At 42.9% G+C, this 20,151-nt stretch overlaps 1 protein-coding gene across 1 annotated transcript; it reads left to right on the plus strand.

The window, feature by feature from the left end:
* The first annotated feature begins 19,228 nt into the window (after positions 1–19,228).
* Positions 19,229–19,705, plus strand: LOC309393257 (small ribosomal subunit protein uS8-like). The gene has a single exon (XM_081955239.1). The coding sequence runs from the start codon at positions 19,254–19,256 to the stop codon at positions 19,644–19,646; it is 393 nt and encodes a 130-aa protein (XP_081811365.1). The 5' UTR covers positions 19,229–19,253; the 3' UTR covers positions 19,647–19,705.
* The last annotated feature ends 446 nt before the right edge of the window (positions 19,706–20,151 follow it).

Here is a 20,151-nt window from a genome sequence, read left to right on the forward strand (position 1 = left end):
TCCCCATGCATGTTCATGCCATTTTATGCAAACAAAAACAGTCATCTGGAGATTAGGCAGGGAGGTCTGGTATATAATGTCATTTAAAGTGTGAAAATAAGACAGTGATAATTCCTCCATTCTTGCACCATATTAGAATTCTTAATTATTTGTAGATTAATGAAATTCTGTAAGTCAAAAAAGTACTCATCTATGCAAACAAAGTTAAACTGGAATTCACTCTGATCAAGCAATGGTGATTTAATTAGGTAGTTTTAATAGTTTAAAAAAGACACTAGTCAAATTCATAGAGGAAAGGAATATTAATGTGCATTAGTCTTTACGACAGGCTGTTAATTTTAAATACCAGTTGATAAGGAACAAACTTAGAAAAGGGCCATTTGCTCCTTATGTATGATTTTCTTGGAAGCCTCTAGTTGGCCGTATATGTAGAATGCTTCACAAGGGAGGGTTTTTTTTTTTTTTTTGTTTCATCACACAAACTTTTCTTGTGTTCTTACGTTCCTATTACATGAGTCAGGTTCGAGAGCCTGCAAACTAGAAACTAAGATTATGACTGTGATAGTGAAACAACTTAACCAAGACACAAATCACGAATCTACTCCAGGGCTGTCGACCATCCTTCTTCATGTTTAAAAGGGAAATGTATGAGCAAATAAAAGACACTCCCATGGGATTCCCGATATTAGGAGGCATTGCAGAAACAGCCCTATGTGAATGGAACACCATGCATGTCAAAATTACACACATGCATTTTGGTGCCACTACGTGGAGAACACATTTTTTTAAATAATTTTTATTTTTAAGACAAACAAAAACAAAACAACACATACAAAAAAACCTTTCCTCATTTTCGTCAAGCATGTCGTTTGGTTACAGGCTTTTGTGCATCAGTTTTTACAATTAGAAATAATTGTCCATCAAACATGACTAAATACATCACTATCATTGAGCATCCTGTGTTCAGGTTACCATTAATATTCCTTCATTTCAAACAAACCTTATTTCCTTAAATCCTTAATTATCTATTAAGCAACAATAAATCTTTATAAAATTATAAAATCGCCTATCTCTATCTATTGGCCTTACAAAAGATAAGAAAATAATAATAATAATTTTAAAAATTCCCATCGACTCGTATTGCACATCATTACTTTCAATTAACCACAATGTCACCAATCATCTATAGAGTATACAATACTTATAGTGTGACATATTCAACTCCAGTAATAATTTTCCATTGTTAATCCAAATAGTTATTGAATATTTCAATTCATGTATGTATTAATTATTCATTACATCATCATTAGTCCATTTAACATACAAAAATCTTTCCAGTATAACATGATCACTACTTACAATTATACATAACGTTCAAGTCATCCCACTCTTATACATTAGATTCATATATTGTATGATCAAGCACTCTATTTCATAGGAAAAAAAAACTTTCACAGCAATGACTATGACTTTCTAGTAATATATAGATTAACAATTTCATTTCCAAGTTTTTTTGTCTAACCATTGGTAAAACAAATCCCATACCTTATAAAATTGCTCGCCCTCTTGCTCTCTAATTACAAATGTAAGTTTACTCATTTTACGTGGAGAACACATTTGTTGTCATTAAAAGAACTGCACAGGAACATTTTCATACCCTACTGCCTTCATTCCATTTTCCCAGACAAACAATTCACAGTAGAGGAAGAAACAGCTCAACAATTGCCATTTTTAAATGTGCTTAACGGATGGGAAAATGGAAGATTAGAAACCATGCAGAGGTGGTTCCTACCGGTTTGGACCGAACTGGCAGTAACTTGATGGCTTGGGTCATTGGAACCGGCAGCGAACCATGCCTGCCACGCCCCGAACTGGTTTTCCTATGAGGCTGCCAACTTGTTTTTGGGTTCTGTGCATGCACAGAACAATTTTTTTTTAAACAAATTTTTTTATTAGTTTTACAAAAAATTTCAGGAAAGGGGATAATGGGTAAAGTTACAAATTTTGACAGCTACATTATGCAGGAAATGGCACTCCCCCCCCAATTCTCATAACTTTCACTTATTAATACATTGAATAATTACTACTTAGCAATATTTTGACAGCATATTTTTACCTTATATCTTCAGATAATTTCAATCTATTTTATATCAAACAGAAAAAATTCCCTGTATTAGCAATTGCATTATTTTTCTAATTCACTTTTGTGATCTAAGTTTTCTCAGTGTTGCCTCTTCTCCCCCCACCAGCGAGGCTCCGGCACCTCCCGTGTCTTGTGTATCCCGTGTGGTGTCATCGGTTTTATCTAGGAGCACTTTGTTTTTTTCCATGAAGGCCTCGGCCTCCATAGTTGTATTAATTCTATCTCTGGTGTCCTCCCAGAATATCAGCATACCTTCTGGCAGAAGCCACTGAAACCAAACCCCTTTCTGGTATAGTTTCTTCGCTAAAAGCGAATATTTCTCTGAGCTGTTCGTTCATTTCTTTCAGTTGGTTCTTCAATTCCTCCTGCCCCTTTAAGATCTTTTGGAGCATCTGTTGGGTTAGGTCCTCCTCCGGGGCCTTGGGCTGTAACAGAGATGTTAATGTCTGTTGCCCGCTGGGGCTGGACGTTGAGGATGTAGGAGCAGAACCAGCAAAACCTGGTTTTCCAGGCTCCCTGTGCCCCCCCCCCTGACCAGGGGGAGCCCACCAAGAGCGTGCCGGGCGAGCGGAACATGCCCGTCGCTCTCCACAACTGGAACCGGAAAGCGCACAGAACAATTTTTAAAGGTTGTGCGTATGTGAAGATCTTTTTATTTGCAAATGCGCATGTGAGTGAAGCGAGCATGTGCGTGCAAAATTTTTGAGGCACTGAACCAGCAGCAATTCCAGCAGCAACCCAACCCTAAACCATGTTATAGTGCAACACTATCAACATTCCATGCATTCTGAGCTTCAACAGTAACCAATCCACTGACACATAAAAAATGTTGTGTCAGATCCCTATACCACTGGGTGAGAACACAGTGTAGTACCCAGCAAGCAAAATACCTGGACAGCAGGTTCCTAAGGGATCTGTTTAGGCAGAATGGATACCCTCAAGGATTTGTCGCAAGATGCCTGAACAATATGTTGAGAAAAGAAAGGAAAAAATAAGGTATAAGACTATCTAAATGGAACACCCTGTCATACTTAAAGAACATTTGAGAAGCAGTAGAATGCAACTTCCGAGATCTGCAAGTGGGCATCCCTACTATACGAGGACAGTCCAAGATTGTTTGGAAGTGGGAGGATCTTTGAAAGTAATTTATCAGATTCCCTGCAAGGATTGCCCCTGCTACAATGCAAGAGAAATAGGAAGGACGCTAACCACCAGATTGCGAGAATATGAGCGAGCAGTTAGATGAGGAGAGTCAAATTCATTGTTAGCCTCACATTGCAATGAACAAGGACATGCATTCAATTTCTCCAGTACTAGGATTGTTGGCCAAACCGGGGCAAAAATAGCCAGAGAAGCCTAGGAAATGGGTGCCTTGTCAGTCAACAGGAGTGCTGATTTACCATCAAGTACTTAGGAGCTGAGAGCATGGTGGCACAAGGAAACAACAATTAATAATAGCCAGCCAATGGCTGTGTGTTTGTGTGTATGTTCCAGCATAACTCTGGAATGCCTCAAGAAATTTCAACCAAACATGGTACACAGATGACTTACTCTATGGAAACAAATACTGTGGGGGTAAGACACCCTTAACACCCCTCGGTGTGTGTGTTCTGTTACACACACCCCGTTGTTACACACACAGCCTGTTGTGCCTTAAAATGGCTTCTACTCTACTGCCGTAAAATGGCTTCTACTGTACAGTGCAGTGGCGTTGCCATGGTAATGGCTTCACAGTACTCCACAAGGAGGCTCCCTCCGGTAAGGGGGAAAATCCAAGATTAGAAATTACGTTTGGTCCGGACATTTTCCCCCTATAAAGAAATACCTGGGCAACGCCGGGTCATCAGCTAGTTAATAACTAAACGCTACACAGAACCAGGAATTATGTAAATACAATGAATAACATGTATATTCTGGAGAGAGAAAGGTTCCCTGATGATGTGTTCCAGCATTGGTTGTTGTTGTTGTTTTTTTGATATGTATTTAATTTCTTTTTAACTTTCGGGATGTGTGTTTTTTAATGTTGTACGCCGCCCTGAGTCCTTTGGGAGAAGGGTGGCATATAAATCCAATAAAACAAACAAACAAAACATGAGACCAAACGCCTGGAAGAATAAATTTTTGGTTCCAGTGACCAACTCATATTGGATTCCAATAGGAATTAAAGTAGAATAAAATAGATTAAAATATAAGAATGAAGACGTGGCATAAAAGAGACAGTTGGAAGCTTGCTTAAAGGGACAGGGAAATGTCATCAGCCTTCAACCACAACATGTTCCAGCAAATGTCCCTATGTCAAAAGTCCAAAACCACAAGGTTCAATTAAAGTTCGTTAATGGCACGTAGTCCATACCTGTAACAAAAGGAGAAGTAAGACCCCCATCTCCTTATAAGGCTTTTTCCTCAAGGTAACCAATAAGAAATGAGTAAAGTGTTTCTGCGTTACACTGTCTTTGAGAATGTATAAGAATGCGTGCATCAATAATAAAGATTGTTCAGAATTTGCAATGCTAGCCGTGGGCTAACGTTTCTGAACCTGGCTGCCAAATAAACTTTTCCTGTATCCTGAGAAGTCTAATGCCTGTCATTTTCTGCAACAGAATCATCCTCAACAATTTCACAACTAAGGTCAAAGCAAAAAAAACTTTACCCCCACTCACATTTACTAAAATTCTCTCCAACTTGAATCAGAGTTTGAAATAGTTTATTTCCCGTCAAGCTTGGGGCAAAACAAACATGCGTGCACATGTATAGATACCATGCGAAGTGCATACTGGCAGAATGTGTGTGTATGTGCATGTGTAAATAACAAAGATTTCTTTGTCCTAATTAAAAAAAAAAAACCTTTAGAAAAGATTAGGGTTCTTCAGAGAATAAAAATGTTTTTATCCTGTAGTGTTTTTTAAAGAACTTTATTCTTTCTTTCTATGCTTAGTATTTATCACATTTAATGAAAAGACCTCTTACAGTCAAAGGACATATGACAATAGTAACTCAGTTCAATACCCAAAACATTTATGTCATCCTTTAAAAAAATGGCAGTATGGAGAGCAAAAGAAATTAGTTTCAGTCAAATTTAGCTACACCTTTCCTAACTTCAAAAGATAAAACTAGTCAGTTATCTGGTGCATGAAATATTGGACATGATATTGCAGATACTGTGTTTCCTATTGCCAGTTATTTAAAAGACTGAGTAAAATTAATTATTCTTACCGTTCAGTTTTTAAAACTGCATGCAATAGGAGCAGATTGAAAGGACAAACACTTTACTTTCTTAATCTATGTATATCAGATACTGTTAGATTTCAATTATTAATTTCACTTGGAAAATTAGTTCGATTGGATGGTCTGCATTGATTCAGAAAATTCTGCAAAATTTAATTTGGATATTCAATTAACTTACCAAATTGGATTGAGCTGGTTTAGATTTCTGAAGGGATTCCCAAAAGGCCATTTCTGTATATGGGCAGAAGTGTCTCAATCAATTTAAAGGGATCCAATCAGATTTGACAATTCAATTTGATTTTCTCATTCAATTCAGAAAGTCAATTTCTTCTGAAGATTCAAATGATTACCAACTGAATAGCTGAATTTTTGCCCAGCCTTACTGGCTCCTGTTTTTTTAGTCATCAAAATGGAGAAACAATAACAAGATTTATATTAATGTTGAAGCTTTCTTCTCTTTCAGATATTATAAAATATTAAGAATATTGGAAATACATATCTCAAACTAAGTGGAGGATGTTCTCACATCCTCCAGATATATACTGATTAAATATAAGAGGGAATTCTGAGAGCTGCCATCTCATTATATTTGGAGACCATCAAGTTAAGGAGAATCCAGTGTCAGAAATAAATTGGCCAGAAAAATATCAAAATGGCTGTTTGGAAAACCCTTTCTCATGCAAAGAATCAGCTAATCTCTCTCTCTCTCTCTCTCTCTCTCTCTCTCTCTCTCTCTCTCTCTCTCTCTCTCTCTCTCTCTCTCTCTCTCTCTCTCTCTCTCTCTCTCTCTCTCTCTCTCTCTCTCTAATTCTAAATGCTATATCTTGCATGCAGGATGGAATGTATATTGTATGACTGCAGCAGCCAGCCAAATGACTTGAAAGAAAGAAATACCTTTTTAAAATATACCTTTTTGCTTCATTATCACTATTATATTTATAAATGACTATTAATATAAATATTGCTCCAAGGACCCTAACAAATTGTCTATAAATATTAATCAGCTTAACCTCACAAGACTATTTTAAAAAACACACTAATCAGAAGGCATTTGGGTTTTTAAGATGAGTTTGGCTAGCCATTTTTACACCTGTGAGATCATTGAATAAAATACCGTTGGCATTCTCTGATTGACTTCGAGAGTAATACCTACTTTACTCACATCTCAAATTTCAGATGCTTTCTCTATTCTAAAAAAATGTATTCAAGAAGATTACTTAGCTGTGAACATCTGCCTTACTGTTCTCTTTTAAAACATTCAAAATTTTGACTCACTCATACGAAAGTCGGTGTTTCAGCTTTGCCTGTATAGCTAATTAGAAGCATGCTTTATTCCTAAATTTGTTATGAAAGTATCTCCCCTCCCATTTCCTCCTTTTCATTGACTCACACATTCACTCACATGCATACACGCATACACAAATAATATATGTTTTAAGAAGTTAAATCCAGAAGCATAAATTTTTTAAAAATCACAGCTGTCTTCCAAAGTTAGAATTGTTAGCAGTAACCCATATTTGTAGTCTTTGCTTCAGATTTGGAATGCAGTGGCATCTTGAACAGAATTTTATGCCCTTCGTTTTTTGATGTGGAGTTCACCTGGTTATTATTAAGACATGCTATTTCCCCTTATGGTATGTGTATATGGTTGTATGTCTCTGTATATTCCCATATGAATACAGAAGACAAAATGAAGTTTATTAACACTTGAGGCAGCTTGCAAGATATAAGAAATAAAATATTTGTTGTTTAAACTGCAGAGGTATATTGAAAAGGGGATCTCTTCTTCAGATCGAAATGACCATGCAATTCTAGGGCATAATAGATCTTTAGTTATTTTAAAAAAAGGAAATGTTAATCAAAAAGTGAATCTGAAAGATCTAAACCGAAAGATTTAATAGGAAAACAGCTGAAATTTTAACATACGGATTCCACTGAGGAAGCTAATTTCAAATGAAAAAGCTATATATAGGCAAAAAAAAAAAAAAAAAAACCAACAACAACAACCACAACCCCACATATAGGTGAAGATTGAAAAACAGCAATATTTTTTATCATGATTTTTCAATGTAAAAAGGGAGGGAGGTCAATTAGTACCTAATAATTGTTTTGGAAATAATTACTAGATCCTTAATCAGTGTATGAACCATCAGTCCAGTTTTGAAGATAAGTAGCAACACCTTGAATTGTTCCAATAAGTCAACCAGTAGCTAATGAAATTTCTTAAATAGAGACATGTGATTCTTGTTACATCGTATTAGTTAGTAGCCCAGCTACTGCGTTTTGCATCAATTACAATTTGTAAATGCTTTTCAAAGGTAATTCCACATGCAGTACATTGAAGCAGTCAAGACAGGATATCGTTTTCAGGAGAAGAGAAAATATACAGACAATTCTTGATTTACAACCTCCATTGGAACTGGGACATCCATCATTATGCAATATGGTTTTTAAATGAGCTGTGCCCAATTTTATGACCTTTTTGCTGTGGTCATTAAGCGAATGTGGCTTTCCCCATTGACTTTGCTTGTCAGAAGTCTCTTGGGAATGGTGCAAAGCAGGGGGAGGTTTCATTTTTTTTTTTACTACAGGTTCTGTGGGCATGGCTAGATGGAGGGGAATGTGACTGAGTGGGCATGGGCAACTTGACATCACTCATGCACACTCGGTCACATGACCCCCCCATTATTATATCCTAGCAGATGACGTCAGGGATTTCCCCCTGACAGCCGGCATCTGCGGTAGCAACAGCCAGGTCGCGTCTGATTGGATAAGACGCGACCTGGCTGAGAGCGGGGAAAATCCAGTGTGCGGATTGGCTGGTTCGTCTGACAGCTTCACATAAATAGCTGTCAGACTAGCCCAGCGCGCTTCTCTCCTGTAAATACTTGACAGTTGTCTGTGTTAATAAAAACCTGTTGAATCGCCTCACGTCTCCGCTCGCCTTTTGTGCCTATCTAACACCCATCACCAAGCCACGCCCACTGAAACAATGGTGAAAAATTTTGGGACTTTGATGGAGGGAAGTAACAGGGGGAAGAGAAGGGAAAAACTCCCAAAAATAGACTGCTGGAGGATTTAGGGTGTGGTAAAGCCATAAGTTTCCTAGAAGGAATCAAAGCATTCAACTTTGCAGCCCGGAGGCCATGCCTGTGTTTATAAATCCAGCGGGAGGGGGGGGCAGAGAACAATGGGAAGGAAAGGGTAGGAGATAGGAAAAAATGCAGGTGGATGCACTGGACTGTGCAAGCTGGGTGGGAGGGAAGGAGGAAAGTTCACCTGATCCTAGCTGGGGAAAAGGGGGGGGGAGGAAAAAGCAGCTGCAACCCTCCAAAACACCCCCAGGTGCAGTGGGAGCCATGGGAAATCACAGATCCTGGATTGCACACGCATGCTTATGCCCTGCAGCCATGCATAGTGCCCGCACCCCACCCTGGGTTCCTTGTTTTGCATTCCATTTTGGCGACCATGCGCGCATGCACAGCGAACCAGTGGTAAGAATATGTGAAATCCACCGCTGGCTATGTAGTGTTTACTTTCTCTTATGCAAATGAAGTGAGCAATTTTCTCACTCACTTAGATGTCGGGACATCTGGGAAGCAGAACAGAAGCCTGAGACTGCAATACAAAATTGAACAGGGGAAGCAGGGAGAGCAAAAACACACAAGATTGCAGAATAAAGGCACAATAAAAAGAGGAATGGAAAGTTGAAAAAAGAAATTAATAAAATATTGCATGTCAAATAATGCCACATTGATGTGAAACACTAGACAAAACAGAAGAAGGAAATGTGGCCTTCTGAATTGATGGAGCAGAACCTATTAAACCATTTATATGAAAAAAAGGGAAAAGAAAATAACTATTTGTCAGAAAAGTGAAAGAGCTTCTTACAATGTGTATTAAAAATAGGTTGTTAATATAGAACAGTGATGGCGAACCTATGGCACGGCGGAGCCATTTGTCAGGGCACGTGAGGCGCTGCCCTGTCAGCTGGCCAGCGCACATGCACGTTGGCCAGCTGACTTCACCGTTTTTAAAAGCCATTTTCCACCCTCCCCAGGCTCCAGAGGCTTTATAGGAGCCTGGGGAGGGCGAAAAGAGCCCCCCCCAGAGGTTCTCTGGAGGCTTCAGGGACCGTCCGGAGGCTTCCCTGAAGCCTTCGGAACGCTTAAAATGACCCTCCGAGCAAACCGGAAATGACTTCCAGTTTGCTCAGAGGGTCGTTTTGAGGGCTCCGAAGGCTTCAGGGACCGTCCAGAGGCTTCCCTGACGCCTTCGGAGCGCTTAAAACAATCCTCAGAGCACTAGGAGGGTCGTTTTAAGCGTTCTGAAGGCTTCAGGGACCATCCGGAGGCTTCCCTGACGCCTTCGGAGCGCTTAAAATGACCCGCCGAGCAAACTGGAAGTCACTTCCGGTTTGCTCGGAGGGTCATTTTAAGCATTCCGAAGGCTTCAGGGAAGCCTCCGGACAGTCCCTGAAGCCTCCGTAGGGCCTCCGGGGGGCGGGGGAGGCTCTTTTTGCCCTCCCCAGGCTCGTATAAAGTCTCTGGAGCCTGGGGACGGCGAAAAAAGCATGTAAAAATGGGGGGGTCGCACCTGTTGTGCATGCATGTGCACTGGGGGGCTGCGCATTGCATTATGAGTGCGTCATGCCGGCACATGACCCCCCTGTGCTCCCCCCACCTGTGGCACATGAGCCCAAAAAGGTTCACCATCGCTGATATAGACTCTGCTAAGCTGTGAGATACCAGTTCAAAATAACACTGAGGAAAAATTCTAATTTTCCTTCAGTAATGTTTATTAAATTTTAAAAAGGTCCCCCGGTTTCTTTCAAGCATTCTAAAATCCAGAGTGCTCACCATGTCACATTTCTGACAAGCCCTGTGTCAACTTGTAAGGCATCCCTGGCCTGCTTTCAAGTTGCCATAGGAAAGGGGAGATGGGAAACTGAGGAAACGGCATGGCAGCAAAAGACAGATGCACATTCCAGACTTACCTCTCTCAAGGCTGTATCCCAGGTTACTTACAGCGGCTGGAGGGGAGTGATCTCTACTACCTGCGAATTGGCGAATGTGATTGATGACACACCCTGGGGGAGGGGGAAAACAGGGTCATCATTGGGGCCATTAAATACATGTGGTCAGAGCTGGCTTCACTTGGGAACGTGCAAACACCGAAGCTCCTAATAAATGACTGGATTTCTTTTGAAGCTTGGCTCGAATCTCATGATTTAATTATTGACACCCTGCAACTCAACTAATATTTAGAATCGGTGTGCCAGAAAATAAAGGTTTTTCTTCTGTCACATATTCACATCGATAGGAGAAAAAAGCATCTGATGTATCTGGAACATGGAAACCCTTATTTTATAGGGGCTGAAATGACAGCAGAATTATTTTCTCGTCACTTCGAAGGCGGCTTCAGTCTTATTTATGCTTTCTCCTTACTGTAAAATAAAGAAGACAATGAACTTCATTCTCATTGCATTTCATAACAGAGTTGACAAGTGATACTTGCTGATATATAACTTGATCAGACTAAGAATTATTAGGAAGGCGGAAATAGAATGGTTTTATTGTTTGTTTTAAAATTATGAATTGGTCATTTAGCAGTCCCAGAAATGAAAGGCAATTAAGGCATGAATGAAAATTGAATAGCTTTCAAAAATCACACATCCGATACGGGTAGTGTTAGGAATAAATAAATAATAATAAATAAATTTAGATTTATTAGCCGCTCCCTTTCCAAGTAGGACTCGGGGCGGCGTACAATGGAGCATGTAACATGAAACATATATAACAACATCAAACGTACATACACACACAACACACATACATACACGGAGGAGGAAGCAAATTACATCAATAGACAGTTAAAAATCTGCTTTAAAATACCCCAATTGTAAAAAACCCAATAAAATTAATATTTAAGAACAATTTAAAAAACAGTTTGGAGGAATGGGAAAATTACGATTGCGATTGAGCCAGGCCGGATAATTGAAAGAGGTGGGTCTTCAGCTGTACACGGAAGGAGCGGAGATCGGAAATCATCCTGATGTCACGGGGGAGGTCATTCCATAGGGCTGGGCCCATCACAGAGAAGGCTCTGCTCCTGGGTGTCGCCCCCCGGCACTGTTTGGCGGACGGCACCCGGAGAAGTCCCTCTCTGTGTGAGCGAATTGGTCGTAGGGATGTGTGGGGCAGGATGCGATCCTGCATATAACTAGGCCCTGTGCCATGGAGCGCTTTAAAGATCATAATCAAAACCTTGAAACGCACTCGGTAGACCACAGGCAGCCAGTGCAGCTCGCGCAGGAGAGGTGTTACAGGGGAGTATCTAGTCCTCCCCATAATCACCCGCGCGGCCGCGTTCTGGACCAACTGTAGTCTCCGAGTGCATCTCAAGGGAAGCCCCATGTAGAGAGCATTGCAGTAATCCAGGCAAGACGTCACTAGCGCATGGGTGACTGTGCGTAGGGCATCCCGGTCCAATAAGGGGCGCAATTGGCGCATCAGGCGAACCTGATGGAACGCCCCCCTTGCCACGGCTGTTACATGGTTATCCATGGACAGCCGGGTATCCAGGAGGACGCCCAAATTGCGCACCTGTTCCATGGGGGCTAGTTGGACGCCCCCGATGGCCAGAGATGGAAGCACCTGGTTGAACCGGGAGGCCGGAAGCCACAGCCACTCCGTCTTGGAAGGGTTGAGTTTTAGTCGGTTGCCATCCATCCAGACCCGTACGGCCTCCAGACACCGGGACATCATTTCGACGGCCTCATTGGGGTGGTTCGGAGTGGAAATGTATAGCTGAGTATCATCAGCATACAGATGATATCCCACTCCAAAACCACGGATGATCTCGCCCAGCGGTTTCATATATGTGTTGAACAGGAGAGGCGAGAGCACCGATCCCTGTGGCACTCCACATGTGAGTGGCCTCCGGGTCGAACTCTGCTCCCCTGTCAACACACGTTGCGTCCGACCAGAGAGGTAGGAGCCAAACCACCGTAAAACGGTGCCTCTGACTCCCAGCCCCTCTAGCCGGTGCAACAGGATACCATGGTCGATGGTATCGAACGCCGCCGAGAGATCTAATAGGACCAGGATAGAGGAACAACCCCTATCTCTGGCCCTCCAGAGATCATCAACCAATGCGACCAAGGCCGTCTCCGTGCTGTGCCCGGGTCGGAAGCCGGACTGGCGCTGGTCTAGATAATCATTTTCCTCCAGGTGACGTGGGAACTGCTGTGCTACCACACTCTCTACAACCTTCGCTAAAAAAGGAAGGTTGGAGACTGGACGATAATTGACTAGGTCCGTTGGGTCCAGGGAAGGCTTCTTGAGCAGGGGCCTCACCACCGCCTCTTTCAAGGCGGCCGGTAGAGACCCCTCACCCAGCGAGGCGTTCACCAGGCCCAGGAGCCAGTCACGCGTGACCTCCCAGGATGCCAGTACAAGCCAGGAGGGACACGGGTCCAATAAACATGTGGTGGGTCGCAGACGTCCACGCAACCTGTCCAAATCCTCGATGGCAACCGAGTCAAACTCCTCCCAAAGCGGTCCCTCAAGACTCGCAACGGGCGTCTCTACTGAACCACTGAAAGGGGTCCATCCCATCCGGATTTGAGCGACTTTGTCCTGTAGATAATTCCCAAACTCCTCTGCTCTACCCTGTAAAGGGGCTTCCCGTGGTCTCTCAAACAAGAGGGAACGGGTCACCCGAAACAGGGCGGCAGGGCGGTTATCTGCAGACGCAATAAGAGCAGCGCAATGTTGACGTTTGGCCGCTCTTAGTGCCACAAGGTACGTCTTCAAATATGCTCGTGCCTGTGCTCGGTCAAATTCGGAGCGGGAGGATCTCCAACGACTCTCTAGGCGTCTCTTGTGGCGTTTCATCACCCTTAGCTCCTCGGTAAACCAAGGTGCCAGGGTGGTTCTTCGCCGCAGGAGAGGCCGCAAAGGCGCCACCCGGTCTAGGGCCCCGGTAGCCGCATTATTCCATGCGACTACCAGGTCCTCTACTCGGGGGCGGGTCAGGTCCACAGGAGGTGGCCCAAGTTCCGTCTGGAACCTATCCGGTTCCATCAGGCGCTTGGGGCGGAACCATCTAATACCTTCCAGTTCCGCCTCCTCGCGGCGGGGGGTAGCACCAGGGAAGTCCAGCCGGAGAAGTGAGTGATCCGACCATGACAGGGGAATAGTGTCTAGATCCCCTATTCCCAGATCACTCGTCCACTGGCCAGAGACAAAAACAAGGTCCAGGGTGTGGCCTCCCTCGTGAGTAGGGCCCTGAATTAACTGGGTCAGGTCCATGGCTGTCATGGAAGCCATGAACTCCCGAACCCCCTCAGACGCTTCTCCCATCGACGGCAGATTAAAATCCCCCATCACTAAAAGTTTGGGGGTCTCAACCGCCACCGATGAGATCAGCTCAAGGAGTTCGGGCAGGGCCGCTGAAGTATAGCGAGGAGCCAGGTATACTATCAGCAGGCCCAACTGCCTCCCTGGGCCCCATCTCACGACGAGGGACTCACACCCGGATGTCTGCGGCACAGTGAACTCTCTCGGCTCTAAGTCTTCCCGGATAATCACTGCTACCCCACCGCCCCTTCCCTGGGCCCGAGGCTGGTGAAATGCTCGATAACCTGGAGGGCACATTTCCACAAGGGGTAGACCTCCCTCGTGGCCCAACCAGGTCTCGGTTATTCCGGCGAGGTCCGGGTCCCCCTCCAAAATTAGATCGTGGATGAGGGGGGCCTTATTAACAACGGACCTCGCATAAGGAAATCTAATCAGTGGTGGGTTCCTATCGGTTTGGCAGAATCGGTAGTGGTTTGATGGCCTGGGTTGCTGGAACCAGCTCCAGCGACCCAGGCCTGCCATGCCCCCGAACTGGTTCTCTAGGCGGCGCCATAGGAGCCATCTTCTTGTTTTTTGCTTCTGTGCATGCACAGAACAATTTTTATTGCACTGTGCATGTTTACTGCACTGCACCTGTCAAGCGTGTGCATGCACGTCACAGTCATGAGCAAACCAGCAGTAGTGACTGATGGAACCCACTCCTGAATCTAAGATACACTTTACTATGTGTGTATGTATCTGCTTTCAACTTTGATTGAAAGTTGCATCAGAAGCCAGAATCTGCCATAGGTAGAGTTCCTGATGCCTATTTTATTGTCTTTCTGGTATGCATAGAACAGTAACTTTTATAATTCTTTCATTGTTAATGTCTGTTTAAAACATATTTTTTCAGTGTTTTTTTAAAAATATTTAGACTGTTTTGCAAACCAACTCACTTTGGAATGACAGCATAACTGTAGATATTTAGTATAATTAAAAAAATTCAGTAACCTGAAAATTGCAACCTTACCTTGGTTGCTGTGCTTCAGAGCATTTTCTAGAAATTGCATACTGCAATTGTATACTTCAATATAAAATCCTTAACCAGACAACAGAAACATTAATCTGCTTTGTTTCTTTGATATTATGGGCAGTGAGAATACAGTCATGTGCACAATTACCCCCAAAACTAAGAAAATTTTCAGATCAATAGGACTGACTTGAAATGCATGATATTTCTTACTATCCATCAATTCACATTAATGCATTTAAATGATCTAGAGACAAATTTAGAGAGCACATAAAGTTGAATGCTTGTAATCAAATAATACGTTGCTATTTCATTGGGGACTCTTTTAGAAAAGAAAAGGAAAAGATAAGTAAGAGTAATTAATGATAAATTTGAATAGTTCTGGACAGCTTTTTAGAGGGAAAGGAGTAGAGGTGGTCTTCAGCTGGTTTGGATCGGTTTGCCCAAACCAGTAGTGGAAATCATGGGTGGGGGTGGGCCAGCCCACGCCCACCTGCCCGGGCTCTATGCTGTCCTATTTAGGCACGTTTTCAAGCTGCAGGCATGCATGCAATCCGCGTGTGAGAGGGAAGTGCATGCACGGATGGCCGTGCACATGCATCAATGCATGCACTCACATTTGTGAACCGGTAGGGAAAGTAAGTGAATACCACCCCTGGAAAGGAGTTAGATGCTTCTTGGACTTTAATGAGGCTTAAAGACATGCACTGTAAACTTCCCCTTGAATACAAAATCTGTAATCTATTGCTGCCAACTAGACTTTGCCCCTCGGTTTTGCTGAGCCTTCGTGCCCTTTGTGTGAGGGGCATGATGAGGGGTGCAATGGTTCAGCAGTTAGAGAAGCTGAGTTTGTCAGCTGTGCAATGGGGTGCATTCTCGTTACTTGACCCAAGCTCCTGCCTGCCTAGCAATTCAGAACCATGTAAATGCAAATATATTAATAGGTACCACTTTGGTGAGAAGGTAATAGCATTCCATGCACCTTTGGAATATAGCCAATTCTGGCCACGTGACCATGTAAATTGTCTTTGCATTCAGATTCAGAAATCTTATTCATTAATTACTCCTCTGAGAATAGGTGGATCTGTGAATGACAATTTTCACTAATACCCAATCCCTTCCATGTCATATTGTCTTGCATGGGGAGTCTGATACATACATATAATTTTCTGTTTCTGATGTTATCAAATCCCCAAACACATTCACCTGCACTCTTGCAGCATTTTGTTCTTTGTAGTAAAAATGATACCTGCTGGAAAAGAGGATGAAGAATATCTACAGTGTTTCCCAACCTTTTTTGCCCATGCTCCACCTAAGCACCTCTAAAATCCTGACACCCCCCCCCCCCGGTGACATATAATTCTTACTATTCAAAAAGTGAACTCCTAATGTGGAGGAAGCCTAAAAGGCTTAAACAAGGTTCCAAAGAACATGGCATCCATGAAAGAGAAAAATGAAAGAACGAAAGACAGTAGATTCTGCGACCTCCTCCTACTCGCCCACTTGGTTTGAACCTGCAGCTTAGTGGGGAAATGCTTTGGTAGTTCAGTAAGTGGAAGTGAATCACACAGGCCTGGCAAGGCCTACACGTGCATGGCCCAGCCCCAGATTGCTCTGAGATGAAAAGTGCTGTAAAACACAGCCTGGGAAAATGCAGACTAAAAATAACTGTAAATTTAACAATTTCTTTCTTAAATTTGGGTCCTGGTTCTGTATCCTCACTGCTAGGTTTCTCCCAGCAGCGATCCACTCTGTCTTTCTACAGAGCAGCTCCCCCTGCAACCACCCAGCAGCAAAGCCCACAGGAGAGAGAGAGAGAGAGAGAGAGAGAGAGAGAGAGAGGGAGGGAGGGAGGGAGAGAGAGAGACAGACAGACAGACAGACAGACAGACAGACAGACAGACAGACAGACAGACAGACAGACAGGCTCTGCCAGTCCCACGGTCCATATTGGGAACACATCTGATTGACTGGTAGTTGCTTCCCCCCCCCCCAGTTGGGATATCCTTTTCAGGCCGGGCCCTAGGAAATGCATTTTAACAAAGACAGCAATAGATAATGGATGCCCGGCTGTCCATGGATGACCATGTGACAGCCGTGGCAAGGGGGGCGTTCCACCAGGTTCGCCTGGTGCGCCAATTGCGCCCCCTACTGGACCGGGACGCCTTACGCACAGTCACTCATGCGCTGGTGACGTCTCGCTTGGACTACTGTAACGCTCTCTACTTGGGGCTTCCCTTGAAATGCACCCGGAGGCTACAGTTGGTCCAGAACGCAGCCGCGCGGGTAATTATGGGGTGTACTAGGTACTCCCATGTGACACCGTTCCTGCGCGAGCTGCACTGGCTTCCTGTGGTCTATCGGGTGCGTTTCAAGGTTTTGATAACAATCTTTAAAGCGCTCCATGGCTCAGGACCTAGTTACTTGCGGGATCGTATTCTGCCCCATACATCCCTGCGACCAATCCGCTCGCACAGAGAGGGCCTCCTCCAGGTGCTGTCCACTAGACAGTGTCGGGGGGCGGCGCCTAGGAGTAGAGCCTTCTCTGTGGAGGGCCCAGCCCTGTGGAATGACCTCCCTCCGGATATTAGGAATACCTCTGACCTCCGCACCTTTCGTATTAAGCTTAAGACCCACCTATTCCAAGTAGCTGGCCTGGCTCAACTTTGATCTAACCATATCGCTCCTGACGGGTTTTTAATTGGGTATTTTAATTTATATTTAATTATCTAGGGGTTTTTAAATACTGTATTCTAATTGTTTTTTATTCATCAGCCGACCTCCTCCTTGTGTATGTCTCGGGATATGTCTCTGTTATATGTTTGTTTTGTCCACATATTTATTTCATATGTTTCATTGTACGCTGCCCCGAGTCCTTCGGGAGAGGGTGCGGCTAAGAAATAAATATTTATTATTATTTATTATTATTATTATAAATGAAACACAGCTGTTTCATCACAAATATATAAAAACAATGAGCAAGCTTTCAAAAATTCAATGAATAGCTCATTTTCAAATTGCCCCATTTAAAACCAAATTGCCCCCCTGTGGGCCCCACGTTGGGAAAAGAGGTGGGTTTCTCCCAGTTCGCACCAGTTTGGGCAAACCAATAGAGGTAATTTGGCCTTGGTAGCAGAACTGGCATCAACCCAAGTTGGATTTGGATTTATTAGATTTATATGCCGCCCTTCTCCCAAGGACTCAGGGCGGCGTACAGCATTAAAAAAGTTGGCTATGCCCCCGAACTGATTCCCTGGTTGCTGCTGCCATTGCCGGTGTGTTTTTTTAGTAAATGTTCATGTTATTCACGCATGTGCAGAACAATTTACAGTGAAGTGCGCGCACAGCCCATGTGAAGCAAACCAGTGCCAATGCTGGTAGGAACCCATCCCTGGTTGGGAACCACTGATCTCCTGGGAACTTGTCTCACATCTTCCATTTTTCTATTGAGGGATGAATTTCTTATGCGCTCTGCTTCCCAGAAACCAGAGAGCAAACTAAAGGCAGTGATACTACCTTGGAGGATCAATCAACAGTTGAATTCCTAGTTTGTTGGGAATGACTTGTGCATTCACCAGTTGTTTGCCAGGCCTCACTATCTATGCATCTCCAGGAGCCTTGGAAGTTAAGGTGCAATTTCAAATTGCTGCAGAAAAGAGACAGAGAAGGTCTCATTCCATGGATAAAGTATTTATCCAGCTTTAAAAATATAGCGGCATCTATATTTTAGATTTGTTACAGATGCCTTTATATGGCATCTGCATAAAGGCATCTGCAACTGATCTAAAATATAGATGCCACTATATTTATAAAGCTGGATAAATACTTTATCTGTGAAATGAGACTCTCTGTCTCTTTTCTGCAGCAATTTTTCCCAACTTTATAAAGGTTGTATATATATTTTTTTCTGTTTTAAAAAGTTTCATTACATATCAAAAATCCCATTTCTAAATAAACAGTGTGTTGTCTGCGTACAAATAATTTTGAGAAATAATAATCACCATATTTATAATCTTATTCATCACATTGGTATTGGTCTCATAATAATAACAATAATATTTGCTTAATATCCATTTTAATCAACCTTCCTTGTAAAATTAATCCTTCTCTAACTTCTGTGTTTATTGGCTAGCCATTGATAAAGGTTGTATATTGAAGACTCTTAGAAACAGTCTAGGTCCTGACATCACTGAAGTCAACACTATTGAATTATACTATATCTTTTAGAATAACGGATTAAAGCACATCAGACAGATTTGTATTCTGGCTTCATGCAAACCCAGACCCCAGAGTGGAATGGAACAATCCAGAAAAGTTTTTAGATTTCCCTACCCAAGTGCCTAATCTATCCTGTCCCTGAAAGAAAATCTTAGCAGAAACTCTGCTAACTATAATTTAGGAGTTCCGTATTCTGGGTGACCACAGTGGTACAGAACATTAAAATGGATGAAAATATATAGCTCTTAAGAAGGCTGTCACTTGGCTTTTTCCGCCATCTTGCTGCCCTGGCAGCATGGTGCGCATGAATGCTCTGGGAGATGCTCTTAAAAGCATCAACAATGCAGAGAAACGTGGAAAGCGTCAAGTTCTCATCAGGCCATGCTCCAAAGTAATTGTCCGGTTCTTAACCGTGATGATGAAACACGGCTACATAGGTGAATTTGAGATCATTGATGACCACAGAGCTGGGGAAATTGTTGTGAATCTCACAGGCAGGCTTAACAAGTGCAGTGTGATCAGTCCCAGATTCGATGTCCAGCTGAAAGACTTGGAAAAGTGGCAGTACAACTTGCTGCCTTCACGTCAGTTCAGGTTCGTTGTCCTGACCACGTCAGCTGGCATCATGGATCACGAGGAAGCGAGGCGAAAGCACACAGGAGGGGAAATCCTGGGTTTCTTTTTCTAAACTTGTAAAAAAAAAGGCAGACAAATTAATAAATGGTTCAAAAGGAAAACAAAAAAAAAGAAGACTTGTCACTTGGTACTTGTCAACATACTAAAATGCCTTAGGAGTAACAGCTGGGGAAAGAACTACTGGATTCAGTGGCTGACTTATCTGTAATCCTTGCAGTCATAGGACACTCAACCCTATTTTCACTTCACTCCCCTATCAAATTTTAGGAATAATGGTAGAGAAAACTTGAAACTCCCATAATTCGTCTCCATTTTCTGGTATGTAAGATAAAGGTAAAAGTGTCCCTCTCAGTCATATCTGATTCTAAGGTGCTCATCTTCGTTTATTGGCCAAGGGAGCCAGAGTTGTCTGAAAACAATTTCCACAGTCATGTGGCCAGCATGTCTGAACAGCAAGGTGAGTAGAGTAGAGTAGAGTAGAGTAGAGTAGAGTAGAGTAGAGTAGAGTAGAGTAGAGTAGAGTAGAGTAGTGTAGTGTAGGATAGGATAGGATAGGA

This window comes from Natrix helvetica, assembly GCF_964273705.1.
Source record: "Natrix helvetica genome assembly, chromosome: 5".
Lineage (NCBI taxonomy): Eukaryota > Metazoa > Chordata > Lepidosauria > Squamata > Natricidae > Natrix > Natrix helvetica.